Here is a 25,858-nt window from a genome sequence, read left to right on the forward strand (position 1 = left end):
GAGACTCAGGAGTATAGGGCTTGCTGCTTAGCTTGCTGCTTGCTTAATATCAGTATTGCATCAAGGAGATGATCTTCATGTTTCAGTATCTACCTCAGAAACTCAGTGCAAATTCTTTTGTTTTGCTCTCTATATTCTACAGCAGCGGCCCCCAACCTTTGGGCACCAGGGACTGGTTCTGTGGAGAGAGGTTTTTCTGCAGACCAGAGCGGGTGTGGTTTTGCATGCTGCCTGCACCTCATGGATGGGGCTTTCCTTGTTTATGTTGGGCCAGTTTCAGCACCTGGCCTGGTGCTGGTCCACAGATCAGGGGTTGGGGACCCCAGTTCTACAGGCTTTGAGGCCTTCATCATAATATAACATTTATTTTAATAGCACAAAAAGAAGGTGGAAAGCATATTTCACGGAGAAAGACAACTTGTCCAAGAACATCCAGTGGCATCCTTTCAGGTGTAAGAATCTTGGCCTGAATAAATCACAGTTTATGGATTATTGCTTTTTGCCTCTTTTTCCAGTTTCAAGAAACGTGGCTAAACTATAGTTTCTAGTAATTAAAATAGGAAAGTGTGGTTTAAAAGTGGTTTACAAATCAGAGAACGACTTAATTAGATTCCCAACACTATGCCTATAGCCACTATGTGAACCCTTCTTTAAGGGGCCTTTCACTAGGCTTTTATATCATTTTTTAAAAAAGATTAAAAATACTTCATTTTAAAGAAATTAAAAAGGGATTTGACATTTAGAATTCTTTCCGAATACACCTTCACATAGGAAACCTAATTCTGACAGCCATTTTGAGAAGGGACAAGTCCCATTTTCTTTGTTCCCACAATCACAAAATATGCCCATTAATTCAAAAAGTATGGAGACTAATATTTTCAAAATACAACTCTTTATAACTTATGATTTGTTATCATAATTGCATGGGTGTGTTTAATTAATTTGAGCCCGAGTTCAACCTTGAATTGTTCTTGGGGCCAAGTATTATTTAGATTTTGTCCATAAAGAACATGCATTTATTCTGTTATGCTAAATAATTCTAACCATTCTAATCCACGTGGGATAGCAGCAAAGGCTTCTATGATAAAAGGCGTGACTTCTTATGGATTTCTTGGATCTTGGTGTATCTTGGAATACACCAAGATCCAGGCTTTAGAAATGATCATATTCTTTCTTTTCTGCCTATATATTGAAATGAATTTTATTCTGTGGTTAGAATAGCAATGGTTTAGTTGGAATTAATGATTCATTTGCCAGTTTGATTGTGCAAGAACCATGTGCCACATGTTCTTTTGGACACACTTTGAAAGACTGTGTTATACAACTGTCTATAAAAAAACAGTGTTGTCCCATTTTTACCCAGTAGGGGCACTTCATATTGTTTGGTTAATGCTTTTTTAAAATGTAGAATTAGATTTAATTTTGTCTTAGAGCATGAAATTTGTTTACAAGAAAGTGCTCCTGTTTTGAGGACTATTTTTCCCCAGCATATTGGCCACTGAACATTGCAGTTGTGTAGCAGGAACTATCCATTATTCAACCCAGACAACTATTACATATTATTTGGTTCCCTCTCCTTACTCCTTCTCTACACACTCTCTGTATTGCACCACTGAAGAATTTATTTTTCCCAAGAATTATTAGGACATCAGTTTTTTTAAAAAAGTTTTTATTGGTTTTTAAAAACAAACATAAACAAACAAAACATAAAAACATCAAGCCATCTTCCATATGTATACATACAGTGTGCCGGTTGGTTTACAGATTGTTTTGTGCTTCCATTTCGTAGTCTTCAACTACAATTACATTGCATATAATCTCGTATTTTCAATCAAAAATTAAATATTTTAGTATCATTATTAATCAATCATTTGACTATACTTTATCAGTTTTGAACTGATCACAGGCATTACGGACTATAGTATCACATTTCTCCTGTAAGTGTATGATGCCTACTCCATGTTGTAGTAGATGAGTACCATGATGAATAGAATTGAACAGGACGGTCTTAAATCCTTACCGAAAAGCCAACAGAAATATATACTGTTCATACTTACACAGTTCCAAACTCTGTTTTCATTGCATTAGTTTTTAACAAGATTTAACCAGGATTTATTTTATTTTACATACTAAATTAATGGAATAATTCACACACTGTATATTTAAATATTTATCCTTATAGAGGTAGTCCTTCATTAACAATGATAATGGAGACTGGAAAAGCTATCATTAAGTGTTGTGGTTGGAAAATACAATGTCGTGTGACTACATTACTTAGCAATGGCAATCCTGGCACAACCTGTTGCCATTGTTAAGTGAGGACATAGGTCATTGAGGACCTCCTCACAACTTCTTCCTAATTTCCAAGGAGCACAGTTAATGGGGAAGTGAGCAGGAAATTGCATGGCTGTTAGTGAATGAGGAAGGGTGCTTAGGTAGGGGTGTGGCATGATACAAGCATGGCAGTATCTGCTGCAGTGTGTGGGAAGATATGTGAGGGGCCAGCAAGGGCATAGTATGAGCACTGCGGGGCTGGGAGTGGCTGGTGCAGGGTGGCAGAGACTTACCCAAGCATCATGCAAACTTTCCTTCTGGCTTCCCCATTGAGTTTGCTTTTGGGAAGCTGGTTGCCAATGACGATTATGTGGACTGCAGGACAATTGCAACCATAGTAAGTATGAGCCAGCAGCCAAGCACTCCGATTATCATTACGTGGCTGCATGGGTGCTGGGACAATTAGTACTTTGAGGACCTATCATAAGTACCACTCATTCAGTAGTGTCATAACTTGGAATGGCTGCTGAACAAATGGCATTAATACTATCTGTACTTATTTTATAATGAAAAGTAAAACCTCATTTGAGTTGTGCTCAACTTCTGATGACTTCATGGACATATCTTTGTAGAATTTTTTTTACATTGTGTTTGTGTGCCTTCAAGTCAGTATTGACTTCTGGCAACTCCCTGAAAACAAGTCCTTGTAGTTTTCCTGGAAATATTTTTTTTTTTTGAAGTGGTTTGCCATTGTCTCCTTCCTAGGGTTGGGATAAATCAACTAGCCCAAGATCACCCAGCTGGCTTTGTGCCTAAGGCAGGATTAGAACTCACGGTCTCTTGGTTTCTACCCTGATGTCTTAACCACTGCACTAAACATGATCTCGTATTTTTTAAATTAGTTGATTACATAAAGAGATGATTGATTCCATAAATACATTATTTGAATCATGTTAGTCCTGTTATAGTATTTTAGCAATTAAGTCTGAGGTGTGTGTGTGTGTGTGTGTGTGTGTGTTGTATCTTGATATAAAGAATCTGCCATAAATACTTATGGGATATGATTTTTTGGCATGGTTAGCCAAAGAATTACAGTGTAATGAAAAATGCTACATTTTACATTTTTGATGTCCAGCATGTCACCAGAGAAAACTCACTTTTCATGTTTATAAGTTACATTGTTATACAATACAGAGATAAGCAACCTTTTTGTGACCAGGAACTCTGTTGGCTAGGTTTAAAAAAAAAAAAAAATTTGGTCATCGTACTCAAAATAGTGATTTCACTGGAGAAGATGCAGGTAAAATTTTCAAGCTATTTTTAGACTGAAATTAAATATTAAGTAAAACATATTACGTGTGTCTGATCATAAAAAAATCCGCATAGAAATTTAGCAAAAAGTCTCGGGGGGCTGCTTTTTTTTGAGTGGTGATGGAGGAGGTTTAATGAATTAAAATCAAAATAATGGCAACGTAGAATGTGAAGATCCAAAAATAGTTGCAGGAAGAATGCAGGTTTCTGTAGTGACAGATGATTTGTTAAAAAAAAAAAAAACCCACTAAACTCACTTAAAGTTCAGGAGTTTTCCCCAGAATGCTGAATTTTGCCTCCCATACTCTTGTCAAAATGAAAAATGATATTCTTTAGATTCCAAAGCTTTCATCTGGGAATACTTGAGACGGGTGGTATACAACATCTCTGTGTGCCTATTCAAATATGTCTATAATTATAGTCAGTGAGAGAATTGTTCCTGATATCTTGTGCATTGCAGCATTACAGAGTAGATAGTGCCTATAAATTAAAAAAGATTGCTCTTGTGCAGATTGTGGAGAAGAAAAGAAACCTGAAAAATAAGAAGAACTGCATAATGTTCAGTTCCAAGCAAAGAATTATTGGGGGAGGGGACAAATCACATTTCAAGTGAATCATGTGAGCTAAAAACTAAAGTGAGGAGATAGGATTTTTTAAAGTTAAAAAATGTGGTGCCTACTTTAAATAAGCAATTTGGAATAATTATTTACATAATTATACAGAAGCAGCTATCAACATGTGAGCACTTTTATCTAGAATAATAACTGCTTATATGTGTCAAAAATGAAATTGTAATTATTTTACTAAAAATATAGTGGATTTTGTTCTCTATGATATAGCTGAAGGAAAATCAGGCTTGCTTTAGGGTATGGAACAGTAATTTTAAAATTACATAAATTAACAGTGAATTGTGTCATTATTCATAGAATGGAACACCACAAGTGGGACGCAGGCAGATTGTCAAGTGTTTGGAAAAGTCTGGGAGAGTGAACTTTTCCTTTTTTACTTTGACAGGGAAAAGTCGACCATATGACCATATATCAGTTCATATTATGAAGAAGTAGTATAGAAGGAAAGAAGCCATAATGACTGGAAGCACTGAACCTCACAGAAAGATTGTCATTCTTGGCAGACATGAATGGTTGACAAAGTTTGCAATAAATAATTAAATACATAAAATTAGAATTATACAAGCAGCGAAATGAAAGCTAGGAGTAAAATACTTTTTTGCAGGAGATAACTTACAAAGTAAGGAGAGCCAAACTAACCCTACTATAAACTTTGCAAGAAAACTGCCATTATGTCAGAGTATTGAAAGATTAAAAAGCTGTAGAACACACAAACACACACACACAAACAACCTTATGTGTATATAAAGGCATAGAAAATGGATAAATTAAGCCTGTCTCTTATTGTGATCCCACAGTCAGTAATATATAGTGTACATTGGACTCTAATAGTTGCTGAAATTTTAAAGTTAAGATAAATATACAACTGTCAGCCCCACTAGATAGATCAGACTATGAAATCAACTCAACAGGAAGGCTAAAAAACCACATTTTCTGTGATTGGCTATAATAACAAAATCTTCTGCACCTCCTTCTCCTGCTTATAATTCAGTGAATTGGGGAGGGTCAGAGCATGTTATTCCATTCTTCCGGACTTGAAAAATACTTCAGCCCCTTTTCCCAGATTAGGGTTCCTGCCTATCTCCACATAGGTGATCTTCCTTACTCTCTACAACTGCAAGTAAGAATGGCCCAAGTAGCAGTACATATTTTTTCAGAAGTATTTTTTTAGCATTTGGCCATTTGGGTAAAATAATAGTTTAGTCCAAATCAAATACAGAAATAAATTAATTTCAAACAGAAACAAAAATTTAAAAATCTCAAAATTGAAAGGGGAAAACTGCAAAGGGAAAAGGTTCTACATATACCAGTCTTTTAAACCTGGACTTCATTACCCATCTTCCCAAGCTACTATATTAGTCTTCTGGTTTTATGTAATGTGTACAACTCATCTCAGAAACATTTATTTATTTATTCATTCACTCATTCACTCACTTATGTGTGTGTGTGTATGTGTATAAATAATGTGGCTTTCATATAGCCAACCATGTCACAAAACATGACCCTGGGTGGCATACAACATATTCACAATTAAAACCATAACATGAACCACTTAAATAAAGGTTTTAAAAAGTGCAGGCGAACCCAGTGATTTAGCATCACCTAATCATTTTGCAGGCTCCCCATGAGATGCCCAAGTCTGATAGAAAAGCCAAGTCTTAAGAGCCTTCTGAAAGGCAGATAGGGATGGGGCCAATCTCATTTTAGGAGGGGTTCCATAGGGTGGAAGGAATAGCAGACAAGGCGGGTTATCTGGATCCTGCTAGGTGAAACTTTTCAGGAGACTGGATCTGCACTTATACCCCTCCTGCTTAACCTGATTATTAAACCAATTTATATTGCCACCCATCTACCAGAAGGAACTCTGGGCAGCAAATAAAAAACAATTAGAGAGAAAGAACACACAGTTCACTAAGCTGCTTTTCTGGCTAGTTCATACTTCACTTTAAGCCACCAATAAACAAGACATAAAAGTCAGTAGATCAACTTCCCCTAGACTTGTCACTATCAGATATATTGAACTACAACTTGGTAACTATTTTGCAGCTGAAGTTGGGAGAACCCATGATATATGGTAGCAGTTATTGTCTTACAATGTTTTTTTAAACAAATTTTATTCAATTTTTCACATAAAAACAAAATGCTCATTTTAGTGGAAAACATATTTCTGGGTCATCACTTTTGCATACAAATATGACAATAGTTATACATTCATATATGCATACTTAATTCTATTATTACCTTTTCCATTCCAAACTTTCAGAAAGGAGAGAAACAAGCAAATTCATCCTAGTCTCTTACATTGATCTCAATCCAAACATCCTTTCGTTTCATTTCAATTATTTCAAATATAATCCTTTGATATTTATTTTTAAAACAAAAATAATATATGTTTGCCTAATAAAAAAAGTTACCAATGTCTCTCCTTCCTTTTAATAGTCTGTATTAGCTTATTAATTTAGATAGTTCTTTAATCTGTCATATTTTCTTTCCATCACACATTCTTTTATAAATTCTAGATTAATACAAGTTTTAACACAAAAGAAAAAGAAACAAACATAAGATTCTCCCCTTTTACTGCTTTGAGTGTGACACCTCAGTAGTTAAAATATACCTTTATTCCCTCATCTTAATTCCCAATAAACCTTTATTTTTAAGTAATTACAATAATAATCATTACGTCTTTTCATTTGGATTCCGCAATATATTTTCCCCTCTTAATTTTATTTCTTATTTCAAAGAGGTAAAAGGGAAAGATTGACTATTTAATTTCTGGTCACTGATATTGACCTCATTTTTAAACATCTTCACATTCATTTCAATTATTACAATTTTTTCAATAGACTTTAACTTTTCTTTTAAGGATAAAAATAAAAATGTATATTCATCTAATAAGAATTTATCAGTATCTATGCCTCCTTTAATAATCTATATTACCCTATTTTCTAAATATTTTTTGATAGCAAATATATTCTTGTTACCCCTTGTCACCCTGCAGAATCCCCTTTTTAATTCATCAGCCATTATCTCTAAAAAAGCTATTTCTTTTCATCATTTTACTATTTCCATGTTTCTTTATTTCCTGCACCTGTTTCTTACTGCCTCTCCTCCCCCTCTTTTTCCCATATCTTTTCTCATTCTGCTTTATATCCCTCTCTTTCTTGATATCTTCCTTTCAATGTTCAATGTTACCTTAATCCCGGGGTACTTTTGGTTAGTTGTTTCACCAAATTGTCCCGGCTCAGATGTTATCCACCTCTTTCTTCACTCCTACACAAATCTTAATCCAGCTGAGTCCTCCTCTTCAGGGTGGCCATTTTAGACGACCTCCTCAGTCGTCTTTGGGGGGGAAAAGACCAAGCCCAGGAGGGGAGATGCAGCTCCCCTCAACCTGACTTGCAGCTTCCCCTTACTCCACCGCCTCTCCAAGGCAGCTTCAGCCCCTAATCGCAATGATCGGGGTTCTCCAACGAAAGAGCACGGACCATAGCTGCGGACAATCGCGATCTACGGTCCATCAGCGAGGAGGGCTCAACCCAGAAGTCCCACAATGTTAAGATAAGATTCTTATCTGTACAACCTGGAGATAGATTATAAGGAAAAGAGTAAAAGACATCCTACCTACAGGAATGCCACTGTTCAAATCCAATTGAAAGAGAGCTCCTCCTTCCTGCTAAGCACAAGGTTGCTTGTATATATATATATATATGTGTGTGTGTGTGTGTGTGTGTATACATGCACATGACAAAATACACTTTTATATGCGCTTATAAGTTAAGTCTAATTATAGGATGATTTAAATGACACATTTGTTAATTATCTCTTTCATCTCTTAATAAAATAATACTTTGAAAGGTCTGCAGATTGGAGTTGTCTTTTTGAAAATTAGTCATGTAAAGTCAAGAGGAGTTGCCCTTAACATTCTTTTTGCTTAACTTTTCTTAAGTGGATGTCCCTTAATTAACAATGTATTTCTTGGAAGTAGAATAAAACCTTTCTTTTCTCCACCCTTCACTTACTGTTGTACTGATTTTCATATTTTTTCAGTGTAACACCATTTCTCCCCTTCTTAGAGTGCTTGTGTTTTGCATTACTTTCAATATTTTTGGCAGCTAGATTAAAGGAGTAACAATCCCAAAGTGTTGAGTAGTAATACCAAGAGCAATGGAACAAAACCAAAACTCCTTTCAACCTCTAATTAAGGGGGTTTTATGTTTTTCCTTTTTTTCCAAGTTCTTTCTAGTATATAGAAAGTTATGCCAATGGAAAAAAATGTGGGTGATTTGATGGAACAAAATTCAATTGAAAGTATTTTTTGCTTTTATTAATCAGTGGATGCTGTTTCCTCTTAATAATCTGTGCTGCATTCATATAAGCAAAGAGACTGTTATAGAGGCCTGCATTTTTCAAGGCTCTAAACCAGCCTTCCTCAATTTCCTTCAGTTTTGGAGTTGATAGCTTCCATCATGTCTTTCCTGACTGGGACATGATGGAAATTGCACCTTCACATATCTGGAGGGCTTTGTTGCTTTTCTTGATGCTGAGACTTTCTGTTTGACAAATTGGTATAAATCCACATTGGGGAAATAGGTCTATTGATTAAAAATACGTAACAGTATTTAAGATTGATATACTGTGTTATACAGTACAATTTGTAGAGACAAATCTTCAAAAGAATATTCACTTTAATTCAGCTGTACTGAAGATCCATATTATAACTTGAACTATCATTTTGCACTGTATTAAGTTGATATTCCTTTCCAAAGTCATGTAGCAAATAAATTCTCTAATATCCACCCAGGAACTGGTAAAAGCATAAACAAGTATGGATAGAGACGTGGCAGTATGCTAACAGTGGAGTCCTTGGTGATCATTGACTTTGGTTGCTTACTTGTAGGCGGTTCATTACCAGACTAGGTAACATCATCAGGGTCAGCAGTATTGCTAACAGTTTTGCTAATTTGCAGTATTTGCTAATATGCTAACAGTTTTTTCTATTACCCTTTACCTTGATCCTTTCTAACTTATCTTCAACAATGCTTTCTATTTTGATTTCACAGTTGGAAATTCCTTCCTCCCCTCCAGTAAGAACTTTCAGGTCTATTCTTTTGCTTCATTTAGTTTTTTCCCCCCCTTTTCACCACTCAGACTCTCCAATCTTGCCTCATTCCTCAGCCAATATTCTTCTTCCATTATTCACATTATCCATCAGTTATCCAGGTTTATAAAATTTAACCACCTAATAAGAAATGTATCTATTATTCTTGGGAACTTCCGGTTGTCGGCTTCGGTGACAGCAGGGATTCGCCTTCTCTGCGATCCCTGCTGTGCTAGCCGCCTTGGTGCCTCCGATCCTGACGGATTTGGAGGCTAAGGCTGCCCTGTTGGGGCAGCTGAAGATAGGGGGGATCCGGACGGGGGTGAGGAGCATCGCAACACCCCCCCCCAGCCGGCAATAACCCCCTTCTCTCAAGACGGTGCAGCGGTGGTCTTTTATGGCCACCATAAAGAAGCCGGCAATTGGATAAAGAATGCGCAGGAGGGAGAAGAAGTTTTTTTTTTTTAAAGAAAGTTTTTTCTTGGTCGAACTGGGACCTTAAGGATATATTTAACACCTGGGAAAGTAATGACTTGGAAGCTATAATGTTCCCAATTGATGTTTTCAGCTGCGAAGAAAAGTGACGAAAAGGGGAAGTCACTCTCCCTCCCTTATGGAATTAACAAATGGACAAGGGAAACCAGCCTTTTGATAGAAGGTAAAACCTAAATTCCTTTGTTATAAGTGGGAAGGGAGAGGCTTGGGAAAACAAATTTTTACTCTAAGACTTTGCTGGAGGAGATGCCTTGAAGATAAAGAGAATTGAAATTAATTCTAAGAAAGATTTAAAGCACAGATTGGACGTCTCTGCTTTCCCTAATTTGACTTCACTCCTAGAAGAGAAACTGTAAAAAGAAGAAGCTTGTACTCTGCCTGGACTGTTTGATGACTGTGGGATTTTGGGACTTTTGGGAACTGTTTTAAGCTTGGAAATAACTGATTGGCTTAATGATAAGAAGAGGATACAGAAAGAGAAGAAGAAACAGTTCAAAATGGCTCTATCTCTTGATGAATTAAAAAAACAATATCTAAAAACAAAGAAAGAAGGCAAAGATGTTATGGGAGAAGCCCTTTGTTTTCTAGATATGGCGCTTGTCATGTGGAAGAAGAAGCCATTTTTAATGAACTAAACGGTGTGACTAAGAAAGAAAAGAGAAAGAGAGGAGCGAAAAGGAAGGACTTAAGAAATAAAAAAACGTTTATGAAAGAGAAAAAGAAGATGCAAAAACAACAGAATGCTAGAAAGCAAAAGGAAAGAGGAATGCAACAGAAAGGGGAAATCAAGAAGGCAGAGGTTTGGAGAGGAGGGGGTAAAAAGTTTAGGCGGGCTAAGAAGGAAAGGGAAAAGGGGGAAAAAGTTACAAAGGTATAAGACAAGATGGAGAAAAGGAAACTTTTTTCAGGGATAATGGGTAATATATGGGATTTTTTTTTAAAAAGGGATTCTGCAAAGTACACATGAGTATTGTAATAGTGGTATTTGTATTATAAGTAGATAATCAGAACTTTTTAAGATCTAATAAAAGACTAAAATATCAAGGTATAACTTTAAAAGGTTTAATAATGAATGATAATAAGTTTTAATAAAATACTAAAGGGAATGTTTAAAATATTAGTTTGAATATAGAGTTTAATGGATTAATGTGTTGATTGTTATGGATTTATTATTGTAGTATTGGTTTTTGAAATAGTAGAATGTACTAAGCAGAATCTGATTGGGATTTAGGTGTTATTTTAAATTTTAACTTAGGGGAATGATAGAAAGGCATCATACTCCGATTAGTGATTCAGGGAAACTATTCTTTTTAAATTGGAAATGAGACAGATGTAAATGGAGAAATGGACAAAAGATATAAAAATATTTTTTTAAAAGCAAGATTAAATATATAAAACAGAATTAAGATGAGGCAAAAGTGGAGAGGAGTTATATAATAGATATAGAATGGTAAATAAGATGGGTAATGGTATATAAGAAGAGCGTGAATTCAATTGAGTCCATACAAAAAGAGGTAATCTGGGGCCAAGTTACTTTCTAGAAGAAAGTTTTATGTTTTTATGTTTATGTTTTATGTGTGTGTGTTTAATTAAGAATTAAATAATAAAATCTCGGAGGAAGACTAGATGAGAATAATTATAAACAAGCCAGAGGAAAATATAAAGTTGATGACTGGATAGCAGATAAATCAGAAAGGAAATATGATTGAATAATGATTAAAGAGAAACAATGTGGAATTTGGTAAAGGGAATTTACGTGTTTATATGGAAATGGGATAAATTATAAGTACGTGATATAAAGCAATATGTTACCTGCCTTGTAAGGATCTACAATGGAAAGAGGTTTTATGTTTTTAATGTTTAACGATGTTTTGTTTTGTTTGTTTGTTTGTAAAATCAATAAAACTTGTTTAAAAAAAAGAAATGTATCTATTATTCTTTAGGAATCGTGGCCACTGCATTGTAATTATCTAATATTCCAATGTTTTATTACAGAGTTCTTGCCAACAATTAACATGCCCCTGAGCAATGCTTTTTAAACTGCTTATTTAAAAATTATGCACCCTTTTCCAAAATACATTCCAATACTGATAGTAATTCTAGATTTTTTGTACATGGTGAATGATATCTGGTGAATGACCTTCACTGGACGAGAATGAATGTCCCTGGGTGAGAAAGAGTTTTTGCTACTGTTGTTGGACCCCTCAGGAAATCTTTATAGCAGTGATGGTGATATCTTAATTAGATTTACATATTGGCTTCTGGGCTATTGTTATGCAATGATTCCACTCCTGTCAGTGGGGCAAGCTTTAGAGAATAGCATTGAACGAGCAGTCCTTTAGTAGTCTTACTTGAGAGGTGCTTCAAGGAACTCTTTTGTCTCCAGTCCTGTTTAATATTTCTATGAAACCTTTGCCGCAATACTTAGGAGTTTGGGGTAGTGGTGGGATTCAATTTTTTTTACTGGTTCTATAGGTGTGGCTTGGTAGGAATGGCAGGGGAAGGATACTGTAAAATCCCCATCCCCTCCCCATTCCTGGGGGAAGGTTACTACAAAAGCCCATTCCCTCCCCACCAGGGGTGAGATTCTACCAGTTCGCACCTATTTGCTGGAACCAGTTGGAGAACCGGTTGTTAGAAGAAATTACTGTCCTAATCCTGTAAGGAAGGCAGGAAGGAAACATTCTGATGTTGCTTACAGAAACTGCCTCTCCGTTAACCCTTATTACATTCTTGGCAGGACTGGACTTCCTGCCTCAGGAACTTCTCTGGAGATTTTTTCCCCTCCTTTGCTGGTACTTTGCTTGTGTGGAGTGACCATTCAAAGTTACAGTGGCACTGAAAAAAGTGACTTATGACCCTTTTTCACACTTACGATTGTTGCAGCATTCCCACAGTCATGAGAAGCCAGGAGAGGAGATGTGTGCCTTAATGTGAGTGATGTTGAATTGGCCACGCCCAGCCAATAATATGACCACCAAGCCACACCCACCAACTTAGCCACACCCACAGAACCGGTTGTTAAAAAATTTGAATCCCACCCCTGCTTCCCCACCCCACTAATCTGCTTTCCAGCTCCGTTGTCCTGTGCAGGGCAACAAAAGAAGACTGAGCCAATCAGCTGGAACTCGGGAGGCAGAGAATAGATGGGGGCAGGGCCAGTCAGAGGTGGTATTTTCGGGTTCTCTGAACTACTCAAAATTTCTGCTATTTCTCCAGAACTGGTCAGAACCTGCTGAATGCCACCTCTGGTTTGGGGTAAAGGACTGTTTTGTCCTGACTTTCAGACATGCTACAATACTGGATTAAAAAACCACGACATAATATTTACAGTGGTGGACACGGAAGTGACTAGTCAAGGTCTAGGAGACTTTTCCAGAATTAGGGTCCTGGTAGGAAATATTATCTGAATTCAGATAGAGATCAAATTACTGTACTCAGAGAATGAGGGGGTTTAAAAAAAACTAGCACTTAACAGTACTTAAATCAAAATGTCATAGAAACACCTTCAGATTTGAATGAGCTCAAACTCAGCCATAGGTTTTTAGCTGAATGCTCCTGATCTCCACCTACACAGAGTTGGCCTCGCTTAGATTGGGTTGCAGTTAGGCTATTTAGGAACAACATCCTAATTCTAATACTAGAAGGCACAGCTTAGAAATCCAGTGATGGAGCATCCATAATTCTAATTCGACTACTACTTCCAAGGTGCTCTGAAACCAGACATTTCTCATCTCTCCTCTTTCTGGTGCTCTTCTTGGAGACAAGCACAGAGGACTCTTTCAGCCTTGGTGGCTGTGTCTTAGCTTCAGTGTTGGAATCCAGGATGGCAGGATTAGGCGTAGCAAAAGGCACTCTTATTAAGAGCTAGGACCCTGACACACTCAGGATGGTCTTGACTCTATTCTTATCCAGTTCCTTGGAAGAGAACCTATCTATGAACCTATCTGTGAATATCAGGACATAGACTTAGCTTTATTTCTGTGTCATCTCAAAATCAGGACAGATTGCCTGCAGCCTTCAATACAGCAGTGGAATGGATGAGAACCAAGGCTAAAGCTGAATCCCAGTAAGTGGGAATGGTTTAATTTAGTGTTTCCAAAGGGCAAGAATGCCTGGATTGTGATCCCACTTTGAGAACAGATATAAATCTGGGCTGTGGTCTCTGGAGTCCCAATGATCTCAATGGTTAGGAGCATCTACTGCCAGCTGAGGCTGTACATCAGCTGGTCTCATTCCTGGACACAGATAAGTTGGCCACAACGGCCCTGGCAATCTCAAGTTTCAATTATTGTAATATGCTGTCCAGAAGCTGCAATTACTGCAGCTTACATAATGCTGTTCATTAAATTCTTACGTTGTAACCCAAGATAAGGTTGCAGCATTCTAGCAAGAAAGAAACAATGGATTGTTGTTTTGCTGAATGTGTAATATGCTTTGATTTTTATCACACTTTTACATAGGGAAGAAGCATTTGTTCATATGTATGTCATCTGAATGATTCCTTAAAAAGAAGGAATGACTGATGTTTTTTTCTTTTGTCTCTTTTATGCCACTATAACACTTTAGTGTTTGTCTTGTATTGGTATGTCCACCTCTAGAAAAGCCATAATATTCCATCAAATACATTTATTTTCATTGCAATCCCTCTTAAAATTCCTGAGATTCTTGAATATAGCTTAACTTTTTAATTCATCTACGTGGAACTAGGTTGGATTTTCTCAGCTCTTAAATTTTGAATAGAAAAGCAGATGTGCAGATTCATCTTTCCTCATATTTAACCGCTATTGCAGTGTATTAAAAAAACCCTCCCTGTTTATATCTCAAATTCAGTCCCAGATATGGGCAGATAGCTAACAAACCATCTATATTTATGTCTCTTAAAAAAAAAAAAATCTAAGAAGAATCTGGAACACAATTATGAAGAAAGAAAAATAATGCACTCTCTAAATTTTGAAAATGTGTCTTGTTTCGGAAGCTGCAGAATAACTTTTGGGAAGCTCTGGTATAATTGCTATTTGATCAATATTACTTAAGACAGGACTACTAATAGCTTTTGGATCAATATTGTTTAAGCAGGGCTGCTGAGATAGCTATTTCAGCAATTCTGTTTTTCACTTTACACCATCAGTCTCCAATCCTTGTGGTTTTTCAGCATGCTGTGGGGAGAGGGGAACCAGGTCACGCAAGTGGTGGGCTGGTGTGCATGTGCATGCACAGATCAACTTGCACAAGCGGTGGGCGAGCCCATGAGTGCACAGTTCAACTTGCGCTAGTTGAGTTGCTCATGCGTGTGAATACATGCCAGCCAGCCCGCCACCACTCATGCGGCCCAGTTGCAAATAGGTTGGGGACCCCTGTTTGCACCATTGTACTTGCAAAAATAATAGAAACAATTACTGCAATTTTCTTATAATGTGTGATATATTTAAAAATGTGAATAGAATAGTGCTGCTACAAACTTGTTCAGATTTAATCTCTGTAAGCAAAATACACATATTGTCTCAAAATTCTTAATTATGACCCCTGCCTGTAATTCCTTAAAGTGATCATGCTTTTTCTGCAATGTGATCCTGGGACAAGGCATATCTATCCTAATAATTGGTTGTTTCTTTTTATTTTTACAAATATGTAAAAAAAAAAACCTTCGGTGCCTACCATAAGCTTATGACAATAAATGTGCTGGAATTCAGTCTCTATAATCCAGAGGAAAAAATGGCTATTGGCTTTATAGTCACTATTTGGTTTCTATATCTTGAGGATATACCCTGACAGTCCTGTCATTCAGCCAGTTGGTCTCTGGAATAGTCACCTAGTGAGGATGCTAAATGACACCGGGAATGCTCCTCCTAGGCCTTTTGTGGCATTTGATAAAATCAGCCAGGGTATCTGCTTGAGCGTGTATGTGTTGGTCGTTGGAGCCACTGTGCTACAGTGATCTCATACCTTCCCGAGTCCACGAGTCCAGTAAGTGGTAATGGGGAATAAGTGCTGAAATCCTTAGTGATTCCTGCATGGGATATCCTAAAGCTTGCTTTGGTCTCTCATTTTGTGTAGCATCTGTATGAAGCTACTGGGATAGGTAATATCATGGTTGAGTTATCATTAACATGCAGTTGTTCATCCTCTCCCTAATCCAAGCAAGAGATATGTTAGAAGTCCTAGCCTGGTATATGGAGGGGGGCCAAATAGCTCCCACTTTACAACTTTTGTCTGTGTTAAGCTGGTGTGCCAGAGTGACCATTTTTAGAGCAGGATACCAAAGTGACAGTCACTCATGGTCTTATCATCTTGCATTAGTGGATTAATGTTATGACCTCTATCGGGGACTGCCCCAGAAGACCATTTGTATTTACATATAGTCTTCAACTTATGATCGCAATTGGGACTGAAATTTCCATAATTAAGTGAGTTAGTCATTAAGTGAATCTTACCCAATTTTACAACTTTTTGCGACAGTGGTTAAGTGAATTACTGAATTACTGTGGTTGTTAAATGAATTGTGTAGTCATTAGGCAAATCAGGCTTTCCCCATTTATTTTGTTTGTCAGATACCCCCTGGGAAGGCTGCAAATGGTGATCATGTGACCCCAGGATGCTGCCGTCTTTCTAAATACATGCTAGTTGCCAAGTATCCAAATTTTGATTGCATCAGAACTGTGATAGCCTTAGTGTGAGGACTGGTCATAAATCACCCTTTTCAATGATGTTGTAACTTTAAACAGTCACTAAATGAATGATTGTAAGCCAAGGATGTAGTTTCATATTTTCTATTTAATTGTCTAGGGTTTTTTTGTGACTGTTGTAATTATGATGATGATGATAACAATAACAATAATAGTTATAACAGCAACTTTTCAAAAAGCCACCTCATTTGGAATTGCCTATATACTCAGATGTCACCTTAACAGGAGTTAGGTTCTAGGTTAGGACTTGAACTGTTAAGTTTTTACCAGTCCCAGACTATGAATCAAATTGAAGATTAAATCATCATCATCAACAACAACAACAATAATAATTTGTACATCCTTTTTTGGTAGCCTCATTTTTCTGGGTTCTGCTTTGTAGTAGCATTTCATTACAGTGCAGTTCTCTGACATGGTGTATTTCTGCCGCTTCTGAGGTTATTCAGCTTCCAGTAGCCCTGCAGGCCCATGCCCTGGTTGCTCAGCTATGGGACCTGTGGCCTGTAGCCCACTTGTCAACGGATGCCCAGGTTCCCCAAACCGACGTGGTCCTTGTTAACCTGGATAGTTTGCGCTACCGCCAGCACAGCTCTCAGCTTCATTGGAGCAGTTAAGCCCCCCACCACGTCCGCCGATACATCACACAGTCCTAAACACTTGGGAAGTGTTTGACTAGTGATTTGTGATACAAAACCCAGCGTTTGCTGTGTATACTGTACTACTACTACTACTACTACTACTAATAATAATAATAATAATAATAATAATAATAACAATAATAATAATAATAATGTAATAAATTCTATGCCACCCATCTCATTGTTATATTTTTATAGTTGTGAACTGCTCTGAGCCTGTGATTGGAGCATCATGTAAATTGTGTGAAATAGCTAAGTAAGCCACTGTTACTGGATAACTGTTCAAATTGGCGGAAATGTTTGTTTGCTTCCTTGAAGAATCCCACAAATGCAATTATTCAATATTCCATTGTTAATAGAAGATTAAGGTTATCCTATTTGTTTGTGTAAATATCTCTATTCACTTAGCATGTTCAGAAGCCTGGTGGAATAAAACCATAGTTCAGAACTAAGCTTAAGGTTTACAAAGGTTAATCAGTTTCCCTCCCCCAAATTCTAATAGCATTACCTTCATCCACAATATACCCTACCAAGCTTGGAACTATCACTGTGAAAAGAATGTTGTTTATTCTGAAATGAATAATTGGTTGAAATAAAGATTGCTACTCAGCACTAGAAAGGAGTTACATTGGTCATGGGCTTGAAAGAATAGAATCCAGAAATAAGGGATAAAATGATTCAGGTAGCAAATGAGATTTTTAGCTGCTTGGCTGGCTTCAGTTGAGGTAGCAGATGTTTAATCAGTTTATTTGGCAAAATAATCTTGTTTTGATTTTCTATTCTCTCTCCAATCCTCAACACTGTGCCTCCCCAAAGGGAGTGTGATAGCCAAAATTATTGCCTGCCATAGTGTGAGAAATGAACGGTAAGTTAGCTTGGACGGTCTCACTGCATCAGTTGGATATGCAACCCAACTAGTTTTAGATAAGTGATAAGGCTTTTTTCAGTGATAAGACACTTTTTCCATTAGAGCATTAGATTGGAGTTCACATTTGTGTATGTGTGGAGGGAGAGAGAGAGAGAGAGAGAGAGAGAGAGAGGAGGGAGAGGGGGACATACTGAAGTCTCTTTTCATATGGATAATGTGAAGTGCCAGGGAAATCAGAAGATTTCAAATAAATATAGATTTATGGTATGCTAATTCTCTCTACAAGAATCTGAACTATTAAAAATCAATGCAAATTGGCAGTAAATAAGAGTCAATTGAATTTAAGGTGGGTTAGACTTAGATCTTTTGTGGCCATGTAGTGACTCAAGACTGATGATACATTTGACCCCTTTCCCAGACTCAGCCTCCTCAGCACAGCTTGAAGATCAGTCTTCCTCAACCGGTGTCCTGAAATTGGACTGGACTGAACTCCCCAAATTCCCAATTAACATGAGAATCCAACATATTTGGAAAGCATGGGTTAAGAAGGCTGCTGTTAATTGTTATTTGGCATTGAGAACAGAAGCAATTACAATGTTGTTCCCCTTATTACTGTAGTATGTTTCCTTGGTGATACCAGAAACATCTTTAAGAGCTTTATAATAGTCTCTTCGCAATACTTCTGAGTCAGTTAAATTTAATGGTAGATTTGATATTTACCTACTGGTAAATATTTGTATTATTTTTTTAAATTTTAACTTTTATATTTGAGAGTATTTAAGCTACTTGCTTCTATATGGTTCTTTGTGTTGGTAAGGTTGTTTTATTAGAAATAATATTTTCTAAAATATAAATCTTTTTATAGGGATCACAATGTTGATTTTTCTTGTACTCCTTTTTTGTGAATTATGGGTTCATAATTTATGAATGGGTGGCTATTTGATACACAATCATTTAAAATAAATAATAGCACTTTAAATAAATGCTTGAATATATTCTTGTATATTTGTTTTTGTTACAGGTACCAGGATAGATCAACCTGTGTTTGGATTCAGGTCCTAAATAATGTTATCAGCAAAAATATGTCTAATTGGGAAAAAAATCTCTAGTAAATGTATTCAGAATTGTTACAGTCCTAGTTCCAGCTTTGAAATATCATTTTTCCCATCAAGTGGCAGAAATTCTTGTAACATTTATTTTCCTACTGAATTAATTCATGTATTCACCCTCCTTTAACAATCTGGATGGTGGTTCCTTAATCCTCTGTGGGGAAGAGAAGGGGGGAAAAGTTCACAAAGAGCTAGCTAAATGGCCAATCAGTTAGCAAGCCCTTTGAACCTTTAGAAAGATATTAAAAATGAATTTAGGTCAGAATTGAGTATGTTTTTGAAGTTGCTTTGGCACTGAGGGAGAATAAACTTGAAAGTTTAAAAAAAAATTGAAAACAGACTTTATTTCTCCACATTTGTTGTAAGGAAAAGAGTAGAAAATTAATAAAGTTGAGGTGGGCTTTGTTAAGTATCAACAGCATTTCTGGGCTTGTATATACAGCTGCAAATGAGAGAAATTAGGAACCAATCATAAAATGCCTACCTATCTATCAAAGATAAATAGGTTGCTTAATTAAAAGGCATAAATTAGGTTGAACTCCATATGCCAAGCTTTCTATTTCAATCCAATACAATCAAACTAAAAAGACTAAACTAAAAGCTAAGCTAAAACTGAATTATAAACTAAACTAATTTTGTGGAATGAAAGCTGATGAGCCTAGGATTTCATCCACTTGCCAGAGAATCACTTTTCCTCTACACGTTTCATCAAGATGTTGCCAAGACATGTTGTGCCGTGGTTAGAGGCGCATGGGAAAAGGCCCTAGTGCCGCATTCTCTTATGCCACTTAGATGAGATGGGTGGCCCTATAAATGCAAGACAGAAATAAGGCAGGAAGCTGCCTATTAAAATAATGGAAATTTAATTCTAAACATATCTATGTAGAACTTCTTTGCTAGTCTCTGTCTGCCCTAACAGAAAAGGAAAAAGTCTCTAATTCCCACAGAAAGAAATGCACTCCTCCCTCGTTTTCTGAGATTTTCCTAAACTGTTGCTTTCCTCTTCAGGATTGGAGCTTTCACCCAGGAAGGGTTTGATGTCCATCTAAATGTGGGAAGGACAAGCAAGGAAGGGAGCTGAGTGAGGCGAAGGAACATGTTGAAAGCTGTGAGGAGAGGAGGAAAAAAAAACCAGGCTGGGATATATGAGAAGAGGAAAGAATATGGCTAGACAAAAGAAATCATTCTTTCCTATGGATGCTTGTTCTCATATAATTGAGAAAGAGGGCTTTAAGCCAAATGCAAATGGGCTTTAAAATTCATTTTGGAAGGTCTGAAGGGACTTCGCTTCATGTTGGCCACCACTGCTGCTTGTATGGCACCCATGGGTGCTATGCTAAAAACCTCACTACTAGAGCTGTGACAGGCTTTTAATGATGATGATCAGTTTTTTTTAAAAAAATACCATGGATTCTGTGCTGAACTTCTTGTTCTGTTACCAGCCTCTTTCCCTCAACCCTCTTATTATCTGACTCTGGTTTGCCATACTGCATGGTGACATTCGGGGATTAGCTTCTGGGCCTGAAAGAAACAAATAGTTGTGATTCCTACCAAGCTCAGTTAGCAAATTCCTTGTCTCATTTTTAAGGTGCCATAATGACAAAGTGATTGAATGACTTTGGCGGCTGTGGAGCTACAGTAGGCAGGAGGACTTGCTCACAGCTTGTTTCACACAGTGAACAAAGAGCCTTTCTTTTCAGTGATTATGAAGAAAAAGGGTTTAAGAACATAGTTCACTAACTGGAGGTAAGTGAGCCCTTCCTTATTCTGCGCCTGGCTATCCTCCTCTTCCTGTATGTGTGGGCACATATTTTTTATTTAGTTAATTATTTGTATCCCATCTTTGTTAATTTTACAAATAACTCAAGGCAGTGAACATATCCAACAGACCTCCCTCCTCCTATTTTCCCATGCATGTGAGGCTTTTTTAAACAGGAAAACCTGTTAATCACTCAAAATATTTTAAATTTGGTTTCAGCAGAGCCTAGATAAGTTTAGACTTGATTCTCTGCCATTTTCTGTCTATATACACAATCATATACTCTTTGTCAGCTGCCACAGTATTTATATAAAAAGCTTTGATCCTTTTTTGATTACAAGAGTGATAATGAACAATCCATACTGGGGTTGTCTGTAGAGGTGCAATGTTATAGATCAGGGGTGTCAAACCCAAGGCCTGCAGGCCAAATCCGGCTCACGGGGTGCTTAGATCTGGCCTGCGGGGCCGCCTGGGAAACAGTGAATGACCAGCCCACGTTGCCTCTGCCAGTGACAATGGAGCTTGGAAGGGCCATGTGCCATCCTCCCGAGCACGTGTGTGGCCCTCCTGACTTCCATTTTTGCTGGCAGAGGGTTGTAGGAGGCTGTTGCAAAACTCGGGAGCCCTATTTTGCTGGCAGAGCGCTCAGGCTACCACAGGTGCCCTTGACAGGAGTGCCATCAAGTTGGTCAGGGCCATTCTGGCTACGCCTCCCACCCCCCCACCCCCAAATCAAGCACCACCCTGATGCATCCCTCAATGGAATCAAGTTTGACACTCCTGTTATAGATGTATATGGCTACAACAAAATTTAGATCCGGAATAATATGAGCCTAGATTTATCCAGGCTGGCTTACAATCAAAGTACGGATTTTGGGTGGGATAAAAATAGCAACTTTTATAACCCAGTCAAAATTTCTAAGTATCTTAGCCACTGCTGCCCCACTGACAAGAAAAAATGTGGGCCATAGGAAATTGCACCTTAACATCCAGGTTGCTGACACCCAGTGATTCTTCATTTGGAACTTCCTATCAGATGACTCAAATGAGAAAAGCTGCAATGAAGGGATGGCTCAGGTAGCAGATTACACCAACAGAAATCCATCCTGATGGTAGTTGGTAATTCTCCTGTCAGCAGATGTTTTATTTTAGTAATACTTGTCTGGTTATTCTGGATTCTTTGAGGTTTCAGTGATGTGGACAGGGCGTGTGAAGAGATTGGATTGCCACTGTCTTCTTTTTTTCAACTCTTGGCTCTCTGCCCTTTATTTATTTGAGTTGATTTGATTTATTTGCTTCCCATCTTCCCTCAAGGTGGCTCTAGGCAGCTTACAATATTATAACCTAATAAAAAATAAAACTATAAATAACAACATTAAAATAATTTATAATTGACAAAGATGGGCAGGAAAGGAGCAAGATGCACACCAGGGGGGAGGGGGGGATCATATTTTAGTCCATTAACCACCTCTGGGATAAGGTATTCCCCCATTGGTTCCTCATTTTGCAGAGCCAGATCTTCAGCCCCTTTCAGAAGGGCAAAAGTTTGGGCACGGATCTAACCTTGGCAGAAAAGACTCTTCTGGACCTCACCAGCCCAGAATTCCTTGACTGACAGGGTCTGCAGCATGCTCCTTTCTGCTGGAGTAGGTGAGGCGAGCCAATCCCACTGAGAAACAGTTCCTCAGTCTGAACCTGCGCCATGAAGAGCTTTAAAGATGATAGCAATCACTTTGAATTCAACCTGGAAGCAAACTGGCAACCAGTGCAGCTTGTGGAATAGCAGTGTAACATCAACCACCCTAAGGGCCACAAGAACTGTCCTCGTGGCTGCATTCTGCATCAGCTGTAGCTTTGAAATACCCTTCAAAGGTAGCCCCATGTGAGATGACCAGGCCTTGAGTGACTGAGTGCAGGGACTCCCAGTCCAGGAAGAGGCACAACTGGTGCTCAACACAAAGTTGCAACAAATCTCCTAGCCACAACTGCCACTTGCTCTTTTAGCAGGAGTTGCTCCTTGCAAAGCAATTGAGAAAGCTTTCAAACAAAGGAGGAGTTCATTTTTTGTTATTTGAAATGTTTTTGATTTGCCTTGCAAACATTTGCTAGAACCTATTTATCTGAGCCAATTGCCCTCATTCAGGTTGTTTATAGTTGCGATAAACTAGAGGTTACTTCTCAGTAAAATAACCTTCTTTAAAAAAAGATCTTTAATTCTTGTAAACTTGCTAACTGTTATTTTATAGCAACAGAGGGAATTAAATAGCTCACCATTGTTTCCTTTTTAGCTCTTTTTATTGTCTCTCTGGAATGGTATATAAATGTGGTTTGTCTCTACAGCTCTATCGATGGTTGATTTGTCTGAATGCCAAGCAACCAGAAATTCCCTAGCATTTTTTGGCATTTAGCTTGACACTCTCCCATGGCAATTGAGTCTGTTGTCTGTGTCTTCTGATTTTAAGAGTTTTCTTTTAAAAAAAATAAATTTTATTAAGTTTTCAAATTTTAAAAAACATAAAATAAAACTTTATACATTGTTATCAACATCAAGACATCTTTTGTATCTCCTTACGTTTTTCAGTATATGTATTTACTTATTCCTTTACCATTACATCTTACTCTTATGCTTAATCTTACTCTTGCTATAAATCAATATCTTTTATCCTTATATATCAATCTTCTCTATAGTACATTTACATATTTACATATATTTACATATTTACAAATGATAACTAAACTACAGAAATTGAACTTAGACATTATATGCCTTCAAGAAACACATATCCAGAAACATCAAAGATTTTAAGAGTTTTCATTGTGTCTTTTGATTGTTAGTTGGTGTTCATGGATGCGGTCTGCTAGTTTTCTGCCTGCCTAGCCTACATAGTGGCTATCATAGTCATTACATTATATGTTGTAGATGACTCCTGCTTTTCTGTCTTGGTTTATTCTTTTCTTCTTCTTCTGATTTATTTAAGGTATTTTGGCGGGCTTTAGTTGGCCTATGTGCTACAGTGGTGCTATGTGCTTGTAATGGTCTGTTGGTTGTTTCTGATATGTTTATAATGTATGGCAGTATTGCCCTTTTCATAGCTTGTGTTGGTTACGCTGTGGTAAATTGAGTGGTTAGACACTTTTTGATAAAATCACATGGGTATCGGGTGGGCTGCTGGGGGTTTGCAGAGGTTTGGAGAGCCCCTAGCTAAGATTCTGTGCAGTTCAGAGAACCCCCAAATCCCACTCCTGGCTGGCCCTGCCCACCCCGTCCTGCCCCTTCCAGGAGTCCCCACACGGCCATTTTGGATGCAGGTAAGTGCAGGGTATGTGCAGGGGCTTAGGGAGGATGAAAAAGGAGCCTCCCAGAAGTTCAGGAAGGCCAAAATGGGCCTGTTTCCAGCTTCCAGAGAGTTTCCGGAGCCCAGGGAGGTTGTTTTTGCCCTCCTGGAGGCTTGAGGAAAGCCTCCAGAGCCCAGGGAGGGAAAAACACCCCCCCACACACACACACACTGTGGTGCAGGAGGCCGACTAGGCCACGGCCACCATGACCACACTTACCCAGCAACCAGGCAGAGAACCCTTTGCTAAACTTTTTGAAGTCCACTCCTAATGGGTATCCATCCATTTTGTTGGAAGATGTTGGATAGAGAATCGGTTTCCTTTTTCTGCTGCTCATTTTGCTTGTAATTGTCTGAATCATGTTGTTAGACAGCTCCACATGTGGGAGGTTGGGTTGTTACTTTGGTAATGGAGCACTTGGTTAGCGATTAATACTGGTCTCCATCCTGAAAAACCCTACAGAAAAGCCAGATTTTTATAGTTTTCCAGAAGGACATCAGAGTGAGGCTCATTTGTGGGATTGCTAGTCCTGTGAGGATTGCTAGTGCTAAGAGTATGCAGTAAGGGCTTCTCTGTTATTGCTTCATTTCCTAAGAACGCTGCTTTAGAAAGACATCAAAAGCTTGGTTTTTCAAGGAACTAGGGAACAAGGTGTTTTGTGATCTCCATAGAATGATGAGAGATGGTTGAAACTGTATTTATGTACTTCCCCGCTTAATGTTTGCACTTTTCACACTCTGATTGTTCTTTTATTGGTTTTTTAATATAAACTGCCTATGTCCAGATTGGTGGCTATATAAGACAAATAAATACAGTAAATAGCCTATCAAGCCCCTATGTTTAACTGGGGGTTGAAGTATAACGTTTATATTAGTGTTGTAAAATTTGAGAAAAGTACCTTTGTAAAAATATATGTAAGATGGCATCCAACCAGTTCAATTGACTTATTTAGCTGAGTTGTGTTTACATATTTCATTGTATATATCTCATAGCTAATTATTCTTCGGTTTCATATTTTTCATTCCTGGCATACTGAATAGTCATACAAGAAAGTTGTAGGGCCTGGAATTCATATTGTATATAGCTATATAGTTAAATCATAGAAAAAATTGTTAGAATACATTATTATCTTAAAAAATATCAATCAATCAATCAGAGTAGAGCTGGAAGGGACCTTCCAAGAGGTCTTCTAGTCCAGCCCTCTGCTGAACAGTGACTTAAGTTTGTATTGCCTGTGTATGTGGATATGGAAGGGTTCCCTTTCTAAGAATTCATGGGATAATGGATTGAATCTTGTGTATTTATACATATTGTAGAGAAGGAGTAGAAAAACACAAATGGCTCCGATATTTAGATTGCTAATGTCTTTTTTGTTTTCTTATAGACAATCATGGAACAATTTAATCCCAGCCTCCGGAACTTCATATCCATGGGAAAGAACTATGAAAAGGCCTTGGCAGGTAAGTGAAATAACACTGTATTAGTTTATCATGGCTGTCTTATGACAACTGTAGAAATGGCACCTCTTTTTTTTAAACCTTTGGTGATGGCAAAGGTGGGAAAAACTAGTAGTATCTGTGGAAAGTGTTGTCAGTATCATCCTTAGTGCTAAAGAGGCTTTCAGCTGTCTCAGACAAGCTACGAAGCAGTTCTTT

General features: G+C 37.7%; 1 protein-coding gene across 7 annotated transcripts in view; it reads left to right on the forward strand.

Moving 5' to 3' along the window:
* BAIAP2 (BAR/IMD domain containing adaptor protein 2) overlaps positions 1-25,858 on the forward strand; it is a 174,017-nt gene that overhangs the window by 22,122 nt on the left and 126,037 nt on the right. For all 7 annotated transcript variants that reach the window (XM_087924959.1, XM_087924957.1, XM_026701780.2 and 4 more), the window contains exon 2: positions 25,588-25,663. In XM_087924959.1, the coding sequence (XP_087781085.1) occupies positions 25,588-25,663 (76 nt within the window). The remainder of the gene's footprint in view (positions 1-25,587; positions 25,664-25,858) is intronic.

This window comes from Pseudonaja textilis, chromosome 2 (genome assembly GCF_049901715.1).
Source record: "Pseudonaja textilis isolate UNSWEBS1 chromosome 2, rPseTex1.2, whole genome shotgun sequence".
Taxonomy (NCBI): Eukaryota; Metazoa; Chordata; class Lepidosauria; order Squamata; family Elapidae; genus Pseudonaja; species Pseudonaja textilis.